The following is an 18644-nucleotide window of genomic DNA, read 5'->3' on the forward strand; positions in this document are numbered from 1 at the left end:
AGTCTACTTAAAAAAATGAACTAGTGTCTTATGTAACGGTCCAACTGATTGAGGGCTGGAATCAAACTTACACCGAAAATCTATGTCAACAATTGAAATCACAGGCTGTTCCAACTTGTGAATTTCAACAGGGCAACTCATAATGTTGACTCAGTGGTATGTATGACCCCCACGTGCCTGAAGGCACTCCCATCTGGGCATGCTCCTGATTGAGTGGGCGGATGGTGTCCTGAGGGATCTCCTCCCAGACCTGGATCAGGGCATCATTGTGGCGCTGCTTGGTGGCTTTGGATGCACCAATGAATAAAGTCCCGGAGGTTCTGAATTAGAGTCAGATCTGAGGAACGTAAGGACTAGTCAATGGCATCAATGCATTCGTCATCCAGGAACAGCCTACACATTGTGGCCACATGAGACTGGACATTGTCCTACTCCAAGAGGAACCCAGGGCCCACTGCACCTCACAACTTAAAGTCTAACAACGAGTCTGGATTTCATCCCGGTACCTAACAGCAGTCAGGGTACTTTTTGCTAGCATGTGGTGCTCTCTGCTACCTTCCAAGGATATGCCTCCCCAGACAATCACTGACCCACTGCCAAACCGGTCATGCTGGATGATGTTGCAGGCAGCATAATGTTCACCATAGCATCTCCAGACTCTTACATCACATGTGCTCAGTGTGAACCTGCTCTCATCTGTGAAAAGAATGGCAGACGTGCCAATTCTGGTGTTCTCTGGCGAATGCCATTGGAGTTGCATGGTGCTGGGCTGTGAGCACAGGTCCCACTAGAGCAGTGTTTTTCAACCCTGCTCTTGGAGGCACCCCACCCTGCGTGTTTTAGATCTGTCTCTGCCAAAACATACCTGATGTAGCTCATCAAGGACTTGAGACAGAGCAGGGAGAGATCAAAAACATGCAGGGCGGGGTACCTCGAGGAGCAGGGTTGAAAATCACTGCACTATAGTATGTCGGGCCCTCATTCCACCCTCATGGAGTCTGTTTCTGACAGTTTGGTCTGAAACCTGCATACCAGTAGCCCACTGGAGGTCATTATGTATGGCTCTGGCAGTGCTCCTCCCTTTTCCTCCTCGCACAAAGGTGCAGATACCAGTCCTCCTGCTGGGTTGATGCCCTTCTACGGGCTGGTCCAGCTCTCCTCTGGTATCTCCACCATGCTCTTGAGACTGTACTGGGAGACACAGCAAACCTTCTTGTGACGGCACATATGGACGTGCCAACCTGGAGGAGCTGGACTACCTCTACAATCTGAATGGGCTGCAGGTACCGCCTCATGCTACCAGTAGTGACAAGGAAACTAGCAAAAAGCAAAACTTTTCAGAAGATAGCATTTGTCTGTGGCCACCACCTGAAAATGTCTTTGTATTTAGCATGTTTGGGATGCTCTGGGTCAAAGTAATCTGTCAGAATTTCAATTCACATAGTTGTTTGTAATCATCAGTTGTGAAGTTACCATTTGTACCTGAAACATTTGCATGTCAGTAATTTAACAGATGCTCTTATCCAGAGCTGCAAAAAACATAAACCTGGTGGTTTGAATCCTGACTGGCTGAATGTCATGGTATGTGAGACTGTATACTACAGAAATTAACAAATACACTCACCTAAAGGATTATTAGGAACACCTGTTCAGTTTCTCATTAATGCAATTATCTAATCAACCAATTGATTGCTTCAATGCATTTAGGGGTGTGGTCCTGGTCAAGACAATCTCCTGAACTCCAAACTGAATGTCAGAATGGGAAAGAAAAGTGATTTAAGCAATTTTGAGCGTGGCATGGTTGTTGGTGCCAGACGGGCCGTTCTGAGTATTTCACAATCTGCTCAATTACTGGGATTTTCACGCACAACCATTTCTAGGGTTTACAAAGAATGGTGTGAAAAGGGAAAAACATCCAGTATGCGGCAGTCCCGAGGGTGCTAGAGGTCAGAGGAGAATGGGCCGACTGATTCAAGCTGATAGAAGAGCAACTTTGACTGAAATACCCACTTGTTACAACCGAGGTATGCAGCAAAGCATTTGTGAAGCCACAACACGCACAACCTTGAGGCGGATGGGCTACAACAGCAGAAGACCCCACCGGGTACCACTCATCTCCACTACAAATAGGAAAAAGAGGCTACAATTTGCACGAGCTCACCAAAATTGAACAGTTGAAGACTGGAAGAATGTGGTCTGGTCTGATGAGTCTCGATTTCTGTTGAGACATTCAGATGGTAGAGTCACAATTTGGCGTAAACAGAATGAGAACATGGATCCATCATGCCTTGTTACCACTGTGCAGGCTGGTGGTGGTGGTGTAATGGTGTAGGGGGATGTTTTCTTGGCACACTTTAGGCCCCTTAGTGCCAATTGGGCATCGTTTAAATGCCACGGCCTACCTGAGCATTGTCTCTGACCATGTCCATCCCTTTATGACTACCATGTACCCATCCTCTGATGGCTACTTCCAGCAGGATAATGCCCCATGTCACAAAGCTCAAATCATTTCAAATTGGTTTCTTGAACATGACAATGAGTTCACTGTACTGAAATGGCCCCCACAGTCACCATATCTCAACCCAATAGAGCATCTTTGGGATGTGGTGGAACGGGAGCTTCGTGCCCTGGATGTGCATCCCACAAATCTCCATCAACAGCAAGATGCTATCCTATCAATATGGGCCAACATTCATAAAGAATGCTTTCAGCACCTTGTTGAATCAATGCCACGTAGAATTAAGGCAGTTCTGAAGGCGAAAGGGGGTCAAACACAGTATTAGTATGGTGTTCCTAATAATCCTTTAGGTGAGTGTATATTTCTGTTCTATTTGTGTTGGTCCACGGTGTTCTGCCTAAAATTAGCATGGTACATCGGCCGTATACCAGACCTTGTGTCTTATCGCTTAAGTAATAGATTGCTTTTTGTAAATCACATTTTGCTGTAAAATGTAACCATTAAAAATAGCACTTAGAGTGAGGGCAGTATGTGGGAGATTTTGAAGCTCCAAGATGAAGGACAAGTTAACCACTGATCATTAAGTTGAAGGGATGCTCAAAAATGTATTTTCATCAGCTACAGTTGTGCTCAAAAGTTTGCATACCCTGGCAGAAATTGTGAAATTTTGGCATTGATTTTGAAAATATTACTGATCATGCAAATGTTATTTGACGATAGTGATCATATGAAGCCATTTATTATCACATAATTGTTTGGCTCCTTTTTAAATCATAATGATAACAGAAATCACTCAAATGGCCCTGATCAGAAGTTTACATACCCTTGAATGTTTGGCCTTGTTACAGACACACAAGGTGACACACCCAGGGGAAAATGGCAATTAAAGGTGAATTTCCCATACCTGTGGCTTTTTAAATTGCAATTAGTGTCTCTGTATAAATAATTAATGAGTTAGCTCTCACGTGGATGTACTGAGCAGGTACTGAACCATGGGGAGCAGAAAAGAACTGTCAAAAGACCTGCATAACAAGGTAATGGAACTTTATAAAGATGGAAAAGGATATAAAAAGATATCCAAAGCCTTGAAAATGCCAGTCAGTACTGTTCAATCACTTATTAAAAAGTGGAAAATGTAGGGATCTCTTGATACCAAGCCAAGGTCAGGTAGACCAAGAAAGATCTCAGTCAAAACTGCCAGAAGAATTGTTCAGGATACAAAGAAAAAGGTGTTGTTCAGGGAAAAAGGTGTTGTGGTTGTTCAAAGAGCACAATACGACAATAAATTAGCTGCATGGTCGACTTGCCAGAAAGAAGCCTTTACTGAAAAAAAGCCTGGTTACAATATGCTTGACATGCCTCACAGCTTCTGGCACACTTGGAGTGACGAGACTAAAATAGAGCTTTATGGAGAGGGTTCAACAAGGACTATAGTGAACAGAATACCATCCCCACTGTGAAGCATGGTGGTGGCTCACTGATGTTTTGGGGGTGCGTGAGCTCTAAAGGCACAGGGAATCTTGTGAAAATTGATGCCAAGATGAATGCAGCATGTTATCCAAAAATACCGGCAGACAATTTGCATTCTTCTTCACGAAAGCAGCGCATGGGACGCTCTTGGACATTCCAGCACGACAATGACCCTAATAACAAGGCAAAGTTGACTCTTCAGTGGTTACAGCAGGAAAAGGTGAAGGTTCTGGAGTGGCCATCATAGTCTCCTGACCTTAATATCATCGAGCCACTCTGGGGAGACCTCAAATCTTTGCATGACCTGGAGGCATTTTGCCAAGACGAATGGGCTGCTATACCACCTGCAGGAATTACAAAAGAATGCACACTGTCATTGATGCTAAAGGGGAGCAATACATCAATACAGAGTATGAAGAACTAAGCGTATGCAGACTTTTCAACAGGTTCAACAGTTCATTTCTTTCTTTTTTGCCATGTTTTGTTTTATGACTGTTATGATCTACAGTCAGGGTTCCCACTCTAAGTAAATTCCCTGACCTTTCCCTACATTTCACTTACTAAAAAGCTGAATTTCCATGACCTGTAATGAACGGGGAAACAAGCAGCCTTTGTGCAGAGCACTGAGCAGACAAAAACCAGGCCACACTATTTTAAAACCATTATTTTGGCAGCAGTATTCCCTGATAGCATTGGCCTCTTTCAGCAGGATAATGTGCCCTGTCACAAAGCAAAAATGGCTCAGGAATGTTTTGAGGAATACAACGAGTTCAAGGTATTGACTTAGCCTCCAAATTCCTCAGATCTCAATCCAATCAAGCATCTGTGGGATGTGCTGGACAAACAAGCCCGATCCATGGAGGCCCCACCTCACAACTTTCAGAATTTACAGGATCTGCTGCTAACGTCTTGGTGCCAGATACCACAGCACACCTTCAGAGGTTGAGTGGAGTCCATGCCTCGACGGGTTAGGGCTGTTTTGCAGCAAAAGGGGGACCTACACAATATTAGGTAGGTGGTCATAATGTTATGGCTGATAGGTGTAATGCACAATGGTGATCATAATTAAGATGATGCTCCTGTCGGCTTCAGGTGGGTAGCATGCTTCTTACTGTTTGAATGGCTGCGAAGTGCTCCTTCTCCCATATTTGACAGATCTACAGTAGTTTTAAACTTTACATTTAACTTTGCTGTCATCTACTTTTAACACCCTGTCTTTGAAGTCATCATTATGTAGCCAAAGCTCTAGAAATAATAATTTTCCAGGCATGTTTGTCTTCGTTAGCAGGTACAGGAGACTGTATATCTTGACTGAAGGGATTGCCAGATGACGAGCGGCAACAGGATAAATGGACGCTGAAAATTAAGTAGCCTAACCATAACAATATGCAATACAGGAAACGTGAAATAACCTGATAAAGAATACTGCATGGGAAAAACATTTTTAATTAATTGCAAATAAAATGTTTACATGTTACAAAATTCCCTGATCCTCTATGACTTGCACTAATTAATTAAGAGACCACTGCAACTTTTTCTTTAATTTCCAAAAAAGTTCAAAAGTAAGGTTTTGAGTGAGGAACAGAAGTGTTCTATTTGCAGTGGTCTCTTAATTTTAACCCTTCTGTTCCTCACCTTCCTTTTTGACTTTTTTGGAAAGGAAAGAAAAAGGTGCAGTGTGGTTATTTCTCACTTCAACTTAACCCGACTGTTTCCCCTTACAGCTTTTATAGATTCCAATGTTTTTATCCCATTTTTATTCTGTTTTATTATTATGATGTTGTTTTTGATGTTTTCGTTGAGTATTCGGTTTTATGCTACTGTATTTTTATATTTCTTCTTTTTCTTTGTAAAGCACATTGATATGAATTGTATTGTATGTATGAATTGTGCTTAATAAATAAACTTGCTTGCTACCTAGTGGTTCACAAATGCAGAATTTCAGACAGATATGCAGAGCTTAATTCTGTCAAAACCATATTGCAGCATTTACCACGTAGCTCTTTCTTCAACAGTCAAATTATCGCTGACCAGTCTTGGGTACTGTATAAAAACCTACATCTAAAACCTGTATTAACCAATATACTCCTGACCAGAAAACATATTCGGAACCCGTTTCGGCATAACTTGGCCAAAAATCACAGAACGCATCTTTAAATTAGTAAATAATTACAGTGTAAAGATTGGTAAGCCAGGTATGAAATAATTGTAGTCTTAAAGGAAAAATTAACTTTACATGACAATAGTTTACGACTGTTGTGAATCTTTTACTACAAGATACAGCATATTGACAAAACCGTAGTTGGTTATTTATTGATCTTGTGTCAAAAGTAAATAAAAGTAGCGGTATATTAGGCAAAAAAAAAAGGTGTATAAATTCATCAAGTCCCTGCCCCTTATTTGGAAAAATCTTAGACCATTCTTCCAGAATATGGCGTTTTGTTAATGGTGGTGGAAACTCCAAAAGCTCCGGACAAACTAGCCTTAGCAATTACCCCTATATAAAAACACTGTCTTATGTGACCCAAAATATAAGTATATGTTTTAATTCCACACCCGTGTTAGAGTACCTGTTTTCATTATATTTTGCAATATATCACTCATTTACAATTGCCTTTATTTTGGCAACATGCATACTGAGCTGAATGTGCAACACGGGGTTAGCAACCCTGGTCATTGAATGCTGATGTTTTTAATTCAGCTGACCTGTTATGCTCAATCTCAATCAGTTTGTCAGATGCTGCCAAGTTGGAATAAAATCCATAAACAAGGTTGTCTAGCTGTAGTGTAAGCTGTAGTGTCTTTTTACACACCAAAGACAATTATCACCTCACGGACAATAAAGTGCCTCCCCTAAAAGGAAAAAAATAAGTTATCAATGTTAAAAAACCGGATGAAGCGGAAGATGTATGTATGTATGTTAAAAAAGCCATACTGCTAATAATAAGCTAATACTGATAGACTAATGTACATCACGCACAAACCATTTTGCTTTGACCACCACGAGCACAATGGATGGCCACTTTTCTTTCCGATTGCCAAGTCATTCAGCAACAATTCATATAGCTAGATGCGGTAGGGATGTATGTGCCATGATAACCGTCACATAACCGAACAAATTCGGGAAGGTCCTGTGTCGACAGATGATTCCCCTGTGACTGTTCGTTTGTCCCGTACGACGACTGCCTGGTTTCCATACTGACTATACCATGTGCTTTGACTCCGACTGAGGTAGTTCCGCGGAGGTCCCTGTTCCAGTTCCATTTGCTGCTGCCGCCAAATGAGCAGAGAGGTGTCCTTGAACCTAAGTCGAGCATAACCCTCAGAGAGGGCTTTCTCGGCTAAAGGATACCTCTCAGACATGAGGTTTTACGCATCTCTCTTCAATCCCTGGGGCTCTCCTTGTTTTGCTACCGCAGACTGCCTTGTGTAGCAGGAAAAATTGGACACTTCTGTACGTAGTCACGTTCCTGTGTTGGAATGATCCTGACGGTATCAAAATTGTTCGGTTGCGCTATCGATGGAGGCATTCGCAAGCTAGTTCCACGGCTACTTTATTGTCTTAGCTTTAGCTTTAGCTTCGGTCTGCCTGAGCGTAGTGCTTACTATGGCAACAGAATTGTGTGCGAAAATAAATCCGAGTAGAAACATTTACAACATGGTTCCATATATGCCAAATTTTATTATTTCGTTGTACATTTTTGGTCCCTTGAGATTAAATAAAAATCTTTTCAGGAGAGACCAGCCCATGAAAGCAGCATTGTTGCATACATCTGAAAAGCATATCCTACAATAAAACCCTTTAGTCGAAATACCAAACTTATTCATGTCTAGTTGAAAATGAATGACCACTGAACATGCATGGAGACAAACCTCAGTATAGAATATCGTTGATATTAAAACAGACCCATTTTATCTTCCTGTAGTTTTCTGAATGCCAGATCCAAAACAAATAATCTGTATACTTGAATCTACTAATGTATTCAGCTGATGTTTAAATCAGGCTTGGCATTCATGACTGGAATCAGGGCAGTAAAGAGACCCATGGTTCAGCATTGTGGAAAACAAAGCAGCAACCCAAGTTAAATAAACTGGTTCCGGTGTGCTAGCTCAAGGCAGTTAGCTGTGTTGGTAGTATTGTAGGCTATGCAGTTTCGAGGCTTTGCTTTCATTTCTTCTTTGTGACTGCCTCCATGGGTTTCCCAATGTCCTTTCCACGCAACTTCAGTCCTATGGAAAACATGAACACAAAACAATATGAAAATGTCTATTGAAACAATCCATAATTAAACACCTGAGGGCCATACTTGCAAACATTACAAACAGCCTAAAGTGAAAGTTTCTCAAGCTCAAAATGCTTAACTGCCAATTAAAGAGATGCTTACAAGAGATAGAATGCTTCATTTACAATGTGAGAGAGTGAATGCACTTTCATACATAAAAACAATAAAACAAGCTTTTCCTGCCTGATAACCAGGCATACATTAGTCTGTGCAAATCTCACCAGGTGTTACACCCCAAGAATGAATTCTTTATATTTTATTATACTATCAAAGATCTTAGAATTTACAATAAGACTAAGAGTAATAAAATACGTTGGCTATCATGTACTGTTATTGCAATATCTTTTTTGTGCCACACTGTCACTTGATGCAAGTAGTTTACCATAAAATCAATACTCCATTCAAACCATAGGTCTGAGCCACATTTCTATCAAGTTTTTCTTTTTGACACAAAAATACACTGTTTGTTACAGCACTACATACTTAGATTTGGAAAATGTAACTTATAATTATAATAATGCGTAGAAAAAAAACAAGTACTGTAAGATACATTAGGACAGTATACTAAAAGTAGTCTGTACTAAACTATCATCACCAGGAGATGGCGTAATCCCTATAGGTATTATCTACCACGCTTTCACTTCACTGGCCGAGGCTATGGAAAACTTGTTTGTGAACATTTTGTATGTAGAGTTAGAGGTCGAAATAAATACTAATTATCAAAGAGAGCGGTTGTTACCCAAAGAACAACTTTAAGAGTTCCATTACTTTATGAAATTCACCATCTGACAGTCAGAAAATACATAATATCACAGTATGCCAGAATGAGAAATTAAAACAACTCACCAATTGCTCTTTCAATCTTTCCCATGACTTGGTTATTGGGGATAGCCTTTCCAGATTCGTAGTCTCCAATTATCTGTGGTTTTTCATTGATTTTCTACAAAAACAGACAAAACATATCCAACATGTGGTAACAAAATTAAATGTAGCCCTGTTAAGCATGGGTAAATGAACTTCAGTACATCACCCTTAATGAGTTCCTATTTTGTTCTTGTACTCACAGTGGCCAGATCTTTTTGTGTCATGCCCTGATTTTGCCGGCCTTGTTGGATGACCTTGCCCACCTCAAGAGACACTCTTTGGTGTTGAAGCTCTTCAGTCTCTCTGTCAAGCTTGGCTGTATTCTTGGTGATGACATGCTGTTTGTTTTGTCCTGCAGCCCCTGAGAAAAAAATTCATTCATTCATGTCTTAGGATTTGTAAAAAAAACCTGTCCTGATTTGGCCCAACCTTGTCCAATATAAAACTGGCCATTGTCATCAAATAGAAGTTGTCAGCCCACTTGTTCCAAAGAGCCATCATGCCAAGATCAAAAGAAATCCTCCAGATAACAGTTGTTGCTACATAATCAGTCCAGAAAGGGGAAAGAGTTAAAGCAATTTCTAAGTATCTGGGGCTCCACCAAACCACAGTCAGAGCCATATACTGTTCAAATGGAAAAGGTTTAGTACAGTTGTGAATTTTCCCAGGAGTGGTGGTCCTGACAAAATCTCTCCAAGAGCAATGAGTAAAATCAAGAATGTCACAAAGAACCCTATAATGACCTCCATGGATCTGTAGGCCTCTCATCTCAGCTTAGTCAGGGTTCACAACTCCACAATCAGAAAGAAACAGGGCAAACATTTAATTCATGGCAGCCAGAAGAGAGCTGGCCACCCATCTGGGACCAGCCCCTCTCCAGGTTCCTTCCTATGTTCGGATCCTACTAAGGATTTTTTTCTTAGGCACTGTGCATTAATTTTAATGTTGTTGGTTGCTTTTAGGAGTTTTAGAGTATTAAGGGTGTAACGGTACACATATCCGTACCGCACAGGACGTTCAGTTCGGTACACGTTGTGATCCAAATTAATATAGTCTAGTTTTAACCACACACTACCTATTCTATTTTACTGAACTTCATTCTCTATCGGGCATTAATGGAGAACCACTTTCTGACCATTGAGTAATTGCAAAAATCTTACCTAACGTTGTAATAAATTCAAAGACATTTTATGTTTTACATGTCTTTTTCCACTGTACCAAAATCATACTGAACCGTGACTTAATATTTTCGGTACATACTGAACCGTAACTTCTGCGCACACCCCTAGTATCTGTATAAACACATGGGCCTGCTATGTCTGGTGAAAAAGAAACACTGCAATCCACATTAAGAACCCCATACCAGTGGTAAAACATGGTGGTGACTGTCTCATTTGGTTCTGGATGCTTTGCTGCATCAGGATCTGGACAATTTGCATCATTAGAGGAACCATTCTGTTTTGTTTCAGTCAATTCTACAGCAGAATATATGGCTATCTATCCAAGAGTTGAAGCACAACTGGGTCATGCAGCTTGACAGTGATCCAAAACACAAGTCATCTGAGTGGTTAGTGGGGGGTACAGTAATGTACCCTCTGATGCGGCACTTGTACTAGCTCGACAATGCCCTCCCTGAGTTAGAGATGTGTGCATAGAGACAGTCCAACAACTATTTATTGCGATTGATAAACTTAAAAAAAAACATAGACATTTGACCACTGACAGGTGAAGTGAATAACATGGATAATCTTGTTATCATGGCACCTGTCAGTGGGTGGGATATATAAGGCAGCAAGTGAACATTCGGTCCTCAAAGTTGACGTGTTAGAAGCAGGAAAAAGTAGTTAGAAACAGGATTTTGACAAGGGTCAAGTTGTGATGGCTGGACGACTGGGTCAGATTATTTCCAAAACTGCAGCCCTTGTGGGGTGTTCCCAGTCTGCAATGGTCAGAACCTACCAATTGGTCCAAGGAAGGAAAAGCGGTGAATAGGCAACAGGGTCATGGGCGGCAAAGGCTCATTGATGCACGTGGGGAGTGTGGTCCGATCCAACAGACGAGCTACTGAAGCTCAAACTGTTGAAAAAGTTAATGCTGGTATTGATAGGAAGGTGTCAGAACACACAGTGCATCACAGTTTGTTGCATATGGGGCTGCATAGATGCAGACCAGTCAGGGTGCCCATGCTGACCCACGTCCACTGCCAAAAGCACCTACAATGGGCACGTGAGCGTGAGACCACAGAGCAATGGAGGAAGGTGGCCTGGTCTGAAGAATCACATTTCCTTTTCTATCACATGGATGGCCAGGTGTGCCAATTACCTGCAGAACACATGGCACCAGGATGCACTACGGGAAGGAGGCAAGCCGGCGGAGGCGGTGTCATGCTTTTGGCAATGTTCTGCTGGGGAAACCTTGGGTCCTGCCATTCATGCGGATGTTACTTTGACACGTACCACCTACCTAAGCATTGTTGCAGACCATGTGTACCCTTTCATGGCAACGGTATTCCCTGATAGCACTGGCCTCTTTCAGCAGGATAATGCACACTGCCACAAAGCAAAAATGGTTCAGGAATGGTTTGAGGAACACAAGGAGTTCACAGTGTTGATTTGGCTTCCAAATTCCCCAGATCTCAATCCAATCGAGCATCTGTGGGATGTGCTGGACAAACAAGTCAGATCCATGGAGGCCCCACCCTGCAAATTACATAACTTAAAGGTTCTGCTGCTAACGTCTTGTTGCAGTTGGTCATAATGTTATGGCTGATCGGTGTAATGCACAATTATAATCATCATTAAGATGATGCTCCTGTGGGCTTCATGTGGGTAGCATGCTTCTTACTGTTTGCATGGCTGCGAAGTGCTCCCTCTCCCATATTTGATAGATCCATAGTAGTTTTACAAACTTTACATTTAACTTTGCTGTCATCTACTTTTAACACCCTGTCTTTGAAGTCATCATTTTGTAGCCAAATGTTCCTGGCAAGTTTGCCTTTGTTAGCAGGTACAGGAGACTTCAGGAGACAGCCCAGAGAACACAGCAGCATTTCTGGATCTTGATTATACACTGCTCAAAAAAAACAATCATAGTATAACACCAAGTCAAATAAACTTCAGGGATATTGATCTGTCCAGTTAGGAAGCGTAAGTGATTGTGAATCAATGTCACCTTTTTTGTATGAAAGTGACAACATTCCAAAAAAGGGAATGGTTTTGCAGGTGGTGGCCACAGACATATGCTCTCTCATCCTTCCTGACTGATTCTTCTCTAGTTTTGCTGGCGTCCTTTTCACTGCAGGTAGCATGAGGTGGTACCTGTAGTCCATTCAGGTTGAACAGGCAGTCCAGCTCCTCCAGGATGGCACATCCATACGTGCTGTCACAAGAAGGTTTGTCGTTTCTCCCAGTACAGTTTCAAGAGCATGGAGGAGATACCAGGAGACAAGCCATTACACGAGAATAACTGGACAGGGCCGTAGAAGGACATCAACCCAGCAGCAGGATTGGTATCAGCTCCTTTGTGCGAGGAGGACCAAGAGGAGCACTGCTAGAGCCCTACAACATTATTAGGTTATTACAAAACAATTACTGGTGTGCATGTTTTTGACCAAACTGTCAGAAACAGACTCCATGAGGGTGGCACAACATCCTCTAGTGGGACCTGTGCTCACAGCCCAGCACCATGCAGCTCGACTGGCATTTGCCATAGAACACCAGAATAGGCAGGTCCGCCATTGGTGCCCCGTTCTGTTCACAGATGAGAGTAGGTTCACACTGAGCATGTGACAGACATAAAAATAGTCTGGAGACCATGTGGTAAACGTTATGTAGCCTGCAATGTCATCCAGCATAACCAGTTTGGAGGTGGGTCAGCAATGGTTTCGGGAGGCATATCCTTAGAGGGATGCATAAACCCCCACTTACTAGCCAACGGTATCCTGACTGCTGTTACGTACCGGGATAAAATCCCCAGACCCATCGTCAGACCGTACAAAGGTGAAGCAGGCCCTGGGATCCTCCTTGTGCAGGACAATGCAGGGCCTCATGTGACCAGAGAGTGTAGGGAGTTCCTGGATGACAAAAGCATTGATAGTATTGACAGGCCTGACATATGCCCCAGACCTGAATCCAAATGAGAACCTCTGGGACATATCGCACAGATGTGTCTGACGCCACCATTTAGCACCATAGACTGTCCAGGAACTCACTGATGCCCTGATCCAGGTCAGGGAGGAGATCCCCCAGGACACCATCCTCCGTCCCATCAGGAGCATGCCCAGACTTTGTTGGGAGTGCATACAGGCACTTGGGGGCCATACACACTACTGAGTGACATTATGAGTAGCGGTGATGAAATTCATGCAAGTTGGAACAGCCTGCGATTTCAATTGTGTACATAGATTTTCAGTGCGAGTTTGAATGCAGCCCTCAATCGGTTGGTGATTTTGGTTTCCAAGGACTATTGTTTTGTAATTTTGTTCTCAATGAATTACACAAAATACAGTAAAGATTTTGATCTTTAATATATTACTTTCAGCAAGATCCGAATTGTAATTCTTTTGAGCAATGTATAATATATTTTTGCTTGGGGACCGGTGTTGTAACTGTTGCATTATACAATGCATTCTGGCCATGGGTATGCATGTCAATTGTTAGCCAAATACAATATAAATTAAACTTGGTCAAAAAAAGTCAGTGGATTAAGTCAAGTTTGGTACAAGGCTGCATAAGATTTTACAGGCAATTCTGAAAACATTCAATATTTGCACAGGATTCATTTTACTGGGGTAGGTCAGGTAACGTCTTCATTTGCACAATTAAAAATTCACTACAGCTTTAAATTTAAACAGGACGAGATCCTTGTTTGGACTGACGCTGCTTGCAGTTTGAGCAAGAAAGCAATTACGGATTAAGAAATGCATACATTTTATGCAAATAAATATAAAATTGCTAAAATGCATAATTAAAAATATTGCCAAGGAATCTTTTACGTTAACCGATTTTTTATTCCAACTAAGCAAATTGGATAAATTCAAGTTCACATTTTCACTTTAATGACATGAAAGAAAAGTTAAATCTGATGTATACCATAATCAGATCATAAAATGCACTTTTACTCTGTTTACATGTCAATGTTGATTTTATTTATATATTTCGGGTTTGTGTAGCCAAATATATTTTAAATATAATACATAAAATACTGCATGTCTGACTAAGGGGCTTGTCAAGTTGCTTCAAGCAGACATCCATTGATTCCAGCCCACATCCCCTCTCTTGGGCAATAGCTGGCAGTAATTTACAGTATAAATTGAAATGCTATGGAAATTATGGTTAAATAAAAAATATTTTAAATATTTTTTTCTTGTTTAATTGTCTCTGACATATTGTAAAGGGGCCCTTACATTTCTTAGTGGTGTCAAGCTCTTCTCCTCGTCTTTGAGCTGCTGCAACTGCCTAAAAGAGAAAGCGTCAGTCATTTTGTCCCGTTTATGCAGCAAGTTGATACATTATGGTGGTCAAACCACTTAGCAGCAAAACATGAAATACTTTAACAACAATACCCATTACAACTACACCGTGCCGCACTGACAGTGCATTCAGGCTATATTTCATACCTAAAGATGCTGGTTCTTTAGAGTTTAGGCAGGGTATCTAGATTAGCCCTTTGTGACAACTAGGCCTAGCGTCTATAATATTTTGAAAAGGCCTTTGTAAAGCGTGATTGGTCGATCAGTGCCACCATCTTTAGCTAACGTGGTTCAAATTGCCAACTAATGTAATGCTAGCTAAATAATACTGTAGTTAGCTAGGGAACTTTGGAACCAGAATTGGTGGCTACCTTGTCCGCCAATTCATACGTCGTCGAACATAAATCACGTTAAGCTAACAGATAACAAGCAAAATAATGCAGTACATGGAGTTTAAAAACTAAAGATAACAATAAGTCATAATAAAGATAACTAGTTTCCCGTCCGTTTAGATCTAGACACTGTCTAGCAAAAGGAAGCTAACGTTAGCTACCTAGCTACGCTACCTGTTTCGACTTCGACTGTGCGGCAGTTGGCCCCTTCTTTCTCAGTACGGTCACTGTATCCCAGTCACTTTCAGCCATGTTCTCGAGTTTACCTTGATGGCAACAATGTATCAAACGGTAAACAAGATGATGTGGGATATATATTGAAGGGTAAAGTCAGTGCTAGGTATGAGTCAACTTCAGAGCTCGCCAATATATCAGCGTCATTAGCGTATTGTGAGCAACATTAAACAACACTTCCGGGTCACGAAAATTAGGACATTTTCTAAATAAAAGGGGTCAACGGATTACTTCAAAACTGACAAATTTAATGTATTAATTGTTTCAGAAAATGTACCTCTCAAAACATTGACAACAATTGACATTTGAGCTTGTTTATGTGACATTTCAATAAAAAGTGGTCTATTAAAACACGTTCCAAGGGCAAAATTCAAACAATGCCAATGACTGAATATGGAATACATATTGCCTCATATCTCATAAACTATTGAATATTCCACAGAGAAAGAAATGTATGAAATGTTCAGGAGCAAGTGTAGAGTAAGACAAACCTATGTAATTATGGGGGAATTGTGTGCTACATCTAGCAACACAATATTTTCAACACCTTTAGCCCTGAATGCAAAACACTATAATAGACTGTACATGAAAAATATATATATATTCAAGGGGTACTGTGTATTTGCGGCATTTCACTCGACCCATACCATTGGCCACAATGTAACTCAATGGATATGAAATACATATTGCCCTATTCAGAAAAATATAATTCTATGTGCCACAGTGAATGTACTGTAGGAAATGTTGAGGAGACTGTATAGAGTGATAATATGCTAAAAAAAACCCTGAAGTAATCAGAATACGTTACGGATTTTGAGTAATCTAAAAGTTACGTTACTGATTGCAAATGTAGACAGGTAACTTGTAACTGTAATGGATTACATTTAAAAAGTAACCTACCCAACCCTGTACATACACATGCACATTTTTTTTTTTGAGTAGCCATTTCTTGGTTATATGTGATACAGTAGAGGGCCATCATTTGGAGGTTGATGGTTGAGAATACCGATTATTGCAGTTACAATATAGTTGATCTGAGCTCTACTTATTACAAAGTGAAACAGGCCTCCCTTTTGTGCAAGTTTACACAGGATTACCATTTATGCATTTTCCATAGATTCAACATATTACACAAATGTGAGCATGCTGTGTAAGGTACATTGTGCGGTGTCAGCTAAACTGTTCTGAAGGTCCTTTGCTGAGACCTGTGGGTTCTCCTGTGTAGATCTGAATTCTTCATACAAATCATTGTAATGCCTTCTCCTTCCTTTGACTTGCACTGTTGAATTTAACAGCAATGTTTTAGAAAGTTGAAATTGGTAACTCAAAGTGTTGAATTTCCTATAGCCTGTTGCAGAAAGGTGGCAAGTTTGAATTTGCATCATGTAGAGGTGAGGTCAACATCTGTTTACATAATGTTTTATCCCGAGGCTGCCTGGAACAAGCAAACGTTTTATTCTAGAGTAAAACATTTTTGGGAGGAATATAAGTGTTACATGTCTTGGAATTGATTATCTGAGGTCTAATTTAAACCTTATCCTAAAAGTTGATTGAATAACATAACTTACAAGTAGAACAGGTCCAAAAGAGCACAACAGACATTACTAATGTAGTCCAAAAGCAAGCAGTTAATGGCATTTCTTTGTCTCTTTAAACTATAGTGTTATCTGGACATTTTTGTTGTTGTGTGCAAACCAGCATTAGCTGATGGTTAAAAGACAGCAAATTGGTATCCTCATCAACAAAAATTATTAACAGAGAACCTCAAAATGATCACTAAGTCCTCTTTTGTCTATTTCATCCATGAATGTTTCAGTGTCTTCAAAACTATTAAACAAAAACATGAATGGGGAGAGAGCTTCTTGTTCTTCCTCTAGAGTTGAGGCCTCTCTGAGCATCTGCACAGCACCCTGTATTTCCTCATCATTCAGGGATGAGTCTCAGTCTCAGAAGAGTCCCGTGTTGGCATTTACTCAAGCAACAGCATCCCCCAGATCAACAACATATCATGGCAACTGAAATGAAAGATTACAACAATCACATAGAAGTAGAGGTGTACAAAGTACAAAGTAAAAGTACTCAACTGGGTTTGGCTGTGTTCACCACTTTAGGGAAGTATCTAATTAAGATCTAAGTAACCAGGTAAAGGGAGTTCAAAATAATGATCAATAAAATAAAAAAGAAGAGTGTAAATGACCAATTAAGGTCATTGGTTAGTTACTCTGTTTAGATCATTTAGCTCATCTTTAGCAACTTCTCAAAACGAGTGAACACAGCCAACTTCTACTTTTAACTTTTACACCACTGCATAGAAGATGGCCGTGGCAAATTATTATTTTATATACATTTCTAAATAATAACATATGGAAGAGGATTAGTGCCAAGCAATAATAATAAAAAAAAAACATCTCAACATTAAAGTCATTATAATGCGAGATTAAACTCGTTACATTTCGAGAAAGAAAGTCAAAATACAATCTTGAGAATAAACTCATTAAATATCGAGAATAAAGTCGTTGTGTTTTGTTGAAGTCAACACTTCCCCAAGTTGGTTTATTGGAAAGGAGAATAAAACACCAGGAGTCAGGTCAATTATCATACCGTATATTCCATTTATTACAAAAGCTTTTGGAGACAAGGTGTCGCCGCACAATGTCTAAGGATCAACAGTCAAAACATCATTTTATACTTCCACTACGCCCAAAAGATAGAGGCGTTAAGTTACAAAGCAAGTGTGCCATTGGCCCAATCCCAGTTCTATTCCTTATATGGATAACTGCAAGTATCCCCTTGCCCCCCTTGTGGTTTCTGTGTTGTCTGTCCGACTATGTGTGTGTGTCTCTAACCTGTGCCCTGTTTCTCAAAAGACAGACATACTAAATCTTTCTCTCCCCGGCAACCGCTTGAACAGCGGTCCTGGAGCCTTCTCAATGGCTGTAGAGATCATTCTCATGGCAAGCCCTCTTATGCATGGGATACAACAACACCCACAAGTAACCATTATAGCACCAAATGTAGCAAGCGATAAAAGAACAGACATTATCAAACCTTTCCACTGGCCGAACATCGAGGTCAGCCATTCCTCCAGCGGATTATCTATCCCAGAATGCTCGTATGCGACCCCTTGACATAGTCCAATTCAATCCCCCAAATTTCCTCAAACAGGTGTCCTCAGGTGGGGTCGCGAACCTCTTCGCTGGGGGAATGAAGACCCAATGCCAACCTGGGAAACCTGTAATAACATACAACACACATCATTATTCCACCAATGTCCATATACCATTTTATTCTACTATCATCTCCCCAGACCTTTCTCTGTAACCCTGTCATCTTGGTACGAGTGGTAGGAGCCACTCGGTGACCTATACCCCCTTTTGTTACAGTATTCTTCAGTTCCTTCCCCTAAAAGTCTATTCCCCTGGCGCCATCCTTTGTCTCCTTCACTCGCTCGTAGTCCCGCCGTGTCCTGGGGT

The 18644-nt window shown here is 40.9% G+C and overlaps 2 protein-coding genes across 2 annotated transcripts; both read right to left on the minus strand.

Annotated features, from left to right (window-relative positions):
* Window positions 1-5510: 5510 nt before the first annotated feature.
* On the minus strand, window positions 5511-7493 carry LOC114840716 (putative uncharacterized protein BRD3OS). The gene has a single exon (XM_029124826.2). It carries the CDS (start codon window positions 7289-7291, stop codon window positions 7031-7033), a length of 261 nt encoding a protein of 86 aa, XP_028980659.2. The 5' UTR covers window positions 7292-7493; the 3' UTR covers window positions 5511-7030.
* A 99-nt stretch (window positions 7494-7592) lies between these two features.
* Window positions 7593-15279, minus strand: edf1 (endothelial differentiation-related factor 1). Its single transcript, NM_001303776.1, is given in 5 exon segments — window positions 7593-8158; window positions 9058-9151; window positions 9276-9436; window positions 14480-14531; window positions 15112-15279. Coding segments are annotated over 5 exon segments (447 nt in total). The 5' UTR covers window positions 15190-15279; the 3' UTR covers window positions 7593-8096.
* Window positions 15280-18644: the final 3365 nt, after the last annotated feature.

This window comes from Esox lucius, chromosome 13, assembly GCF_011004845.1.
Source record: "Esox lucius isolate fEsoLuc1 chromosome 13, fEsoLuc1.pri, whole genome shotgun sequence".
Classification (NCBI taxonomy): domain Eukaryota; kingdom Metazoa; phylum Chordata; class Actinopteri; order Esociformes; family Esocidae; genus Esox; species Esox lucius.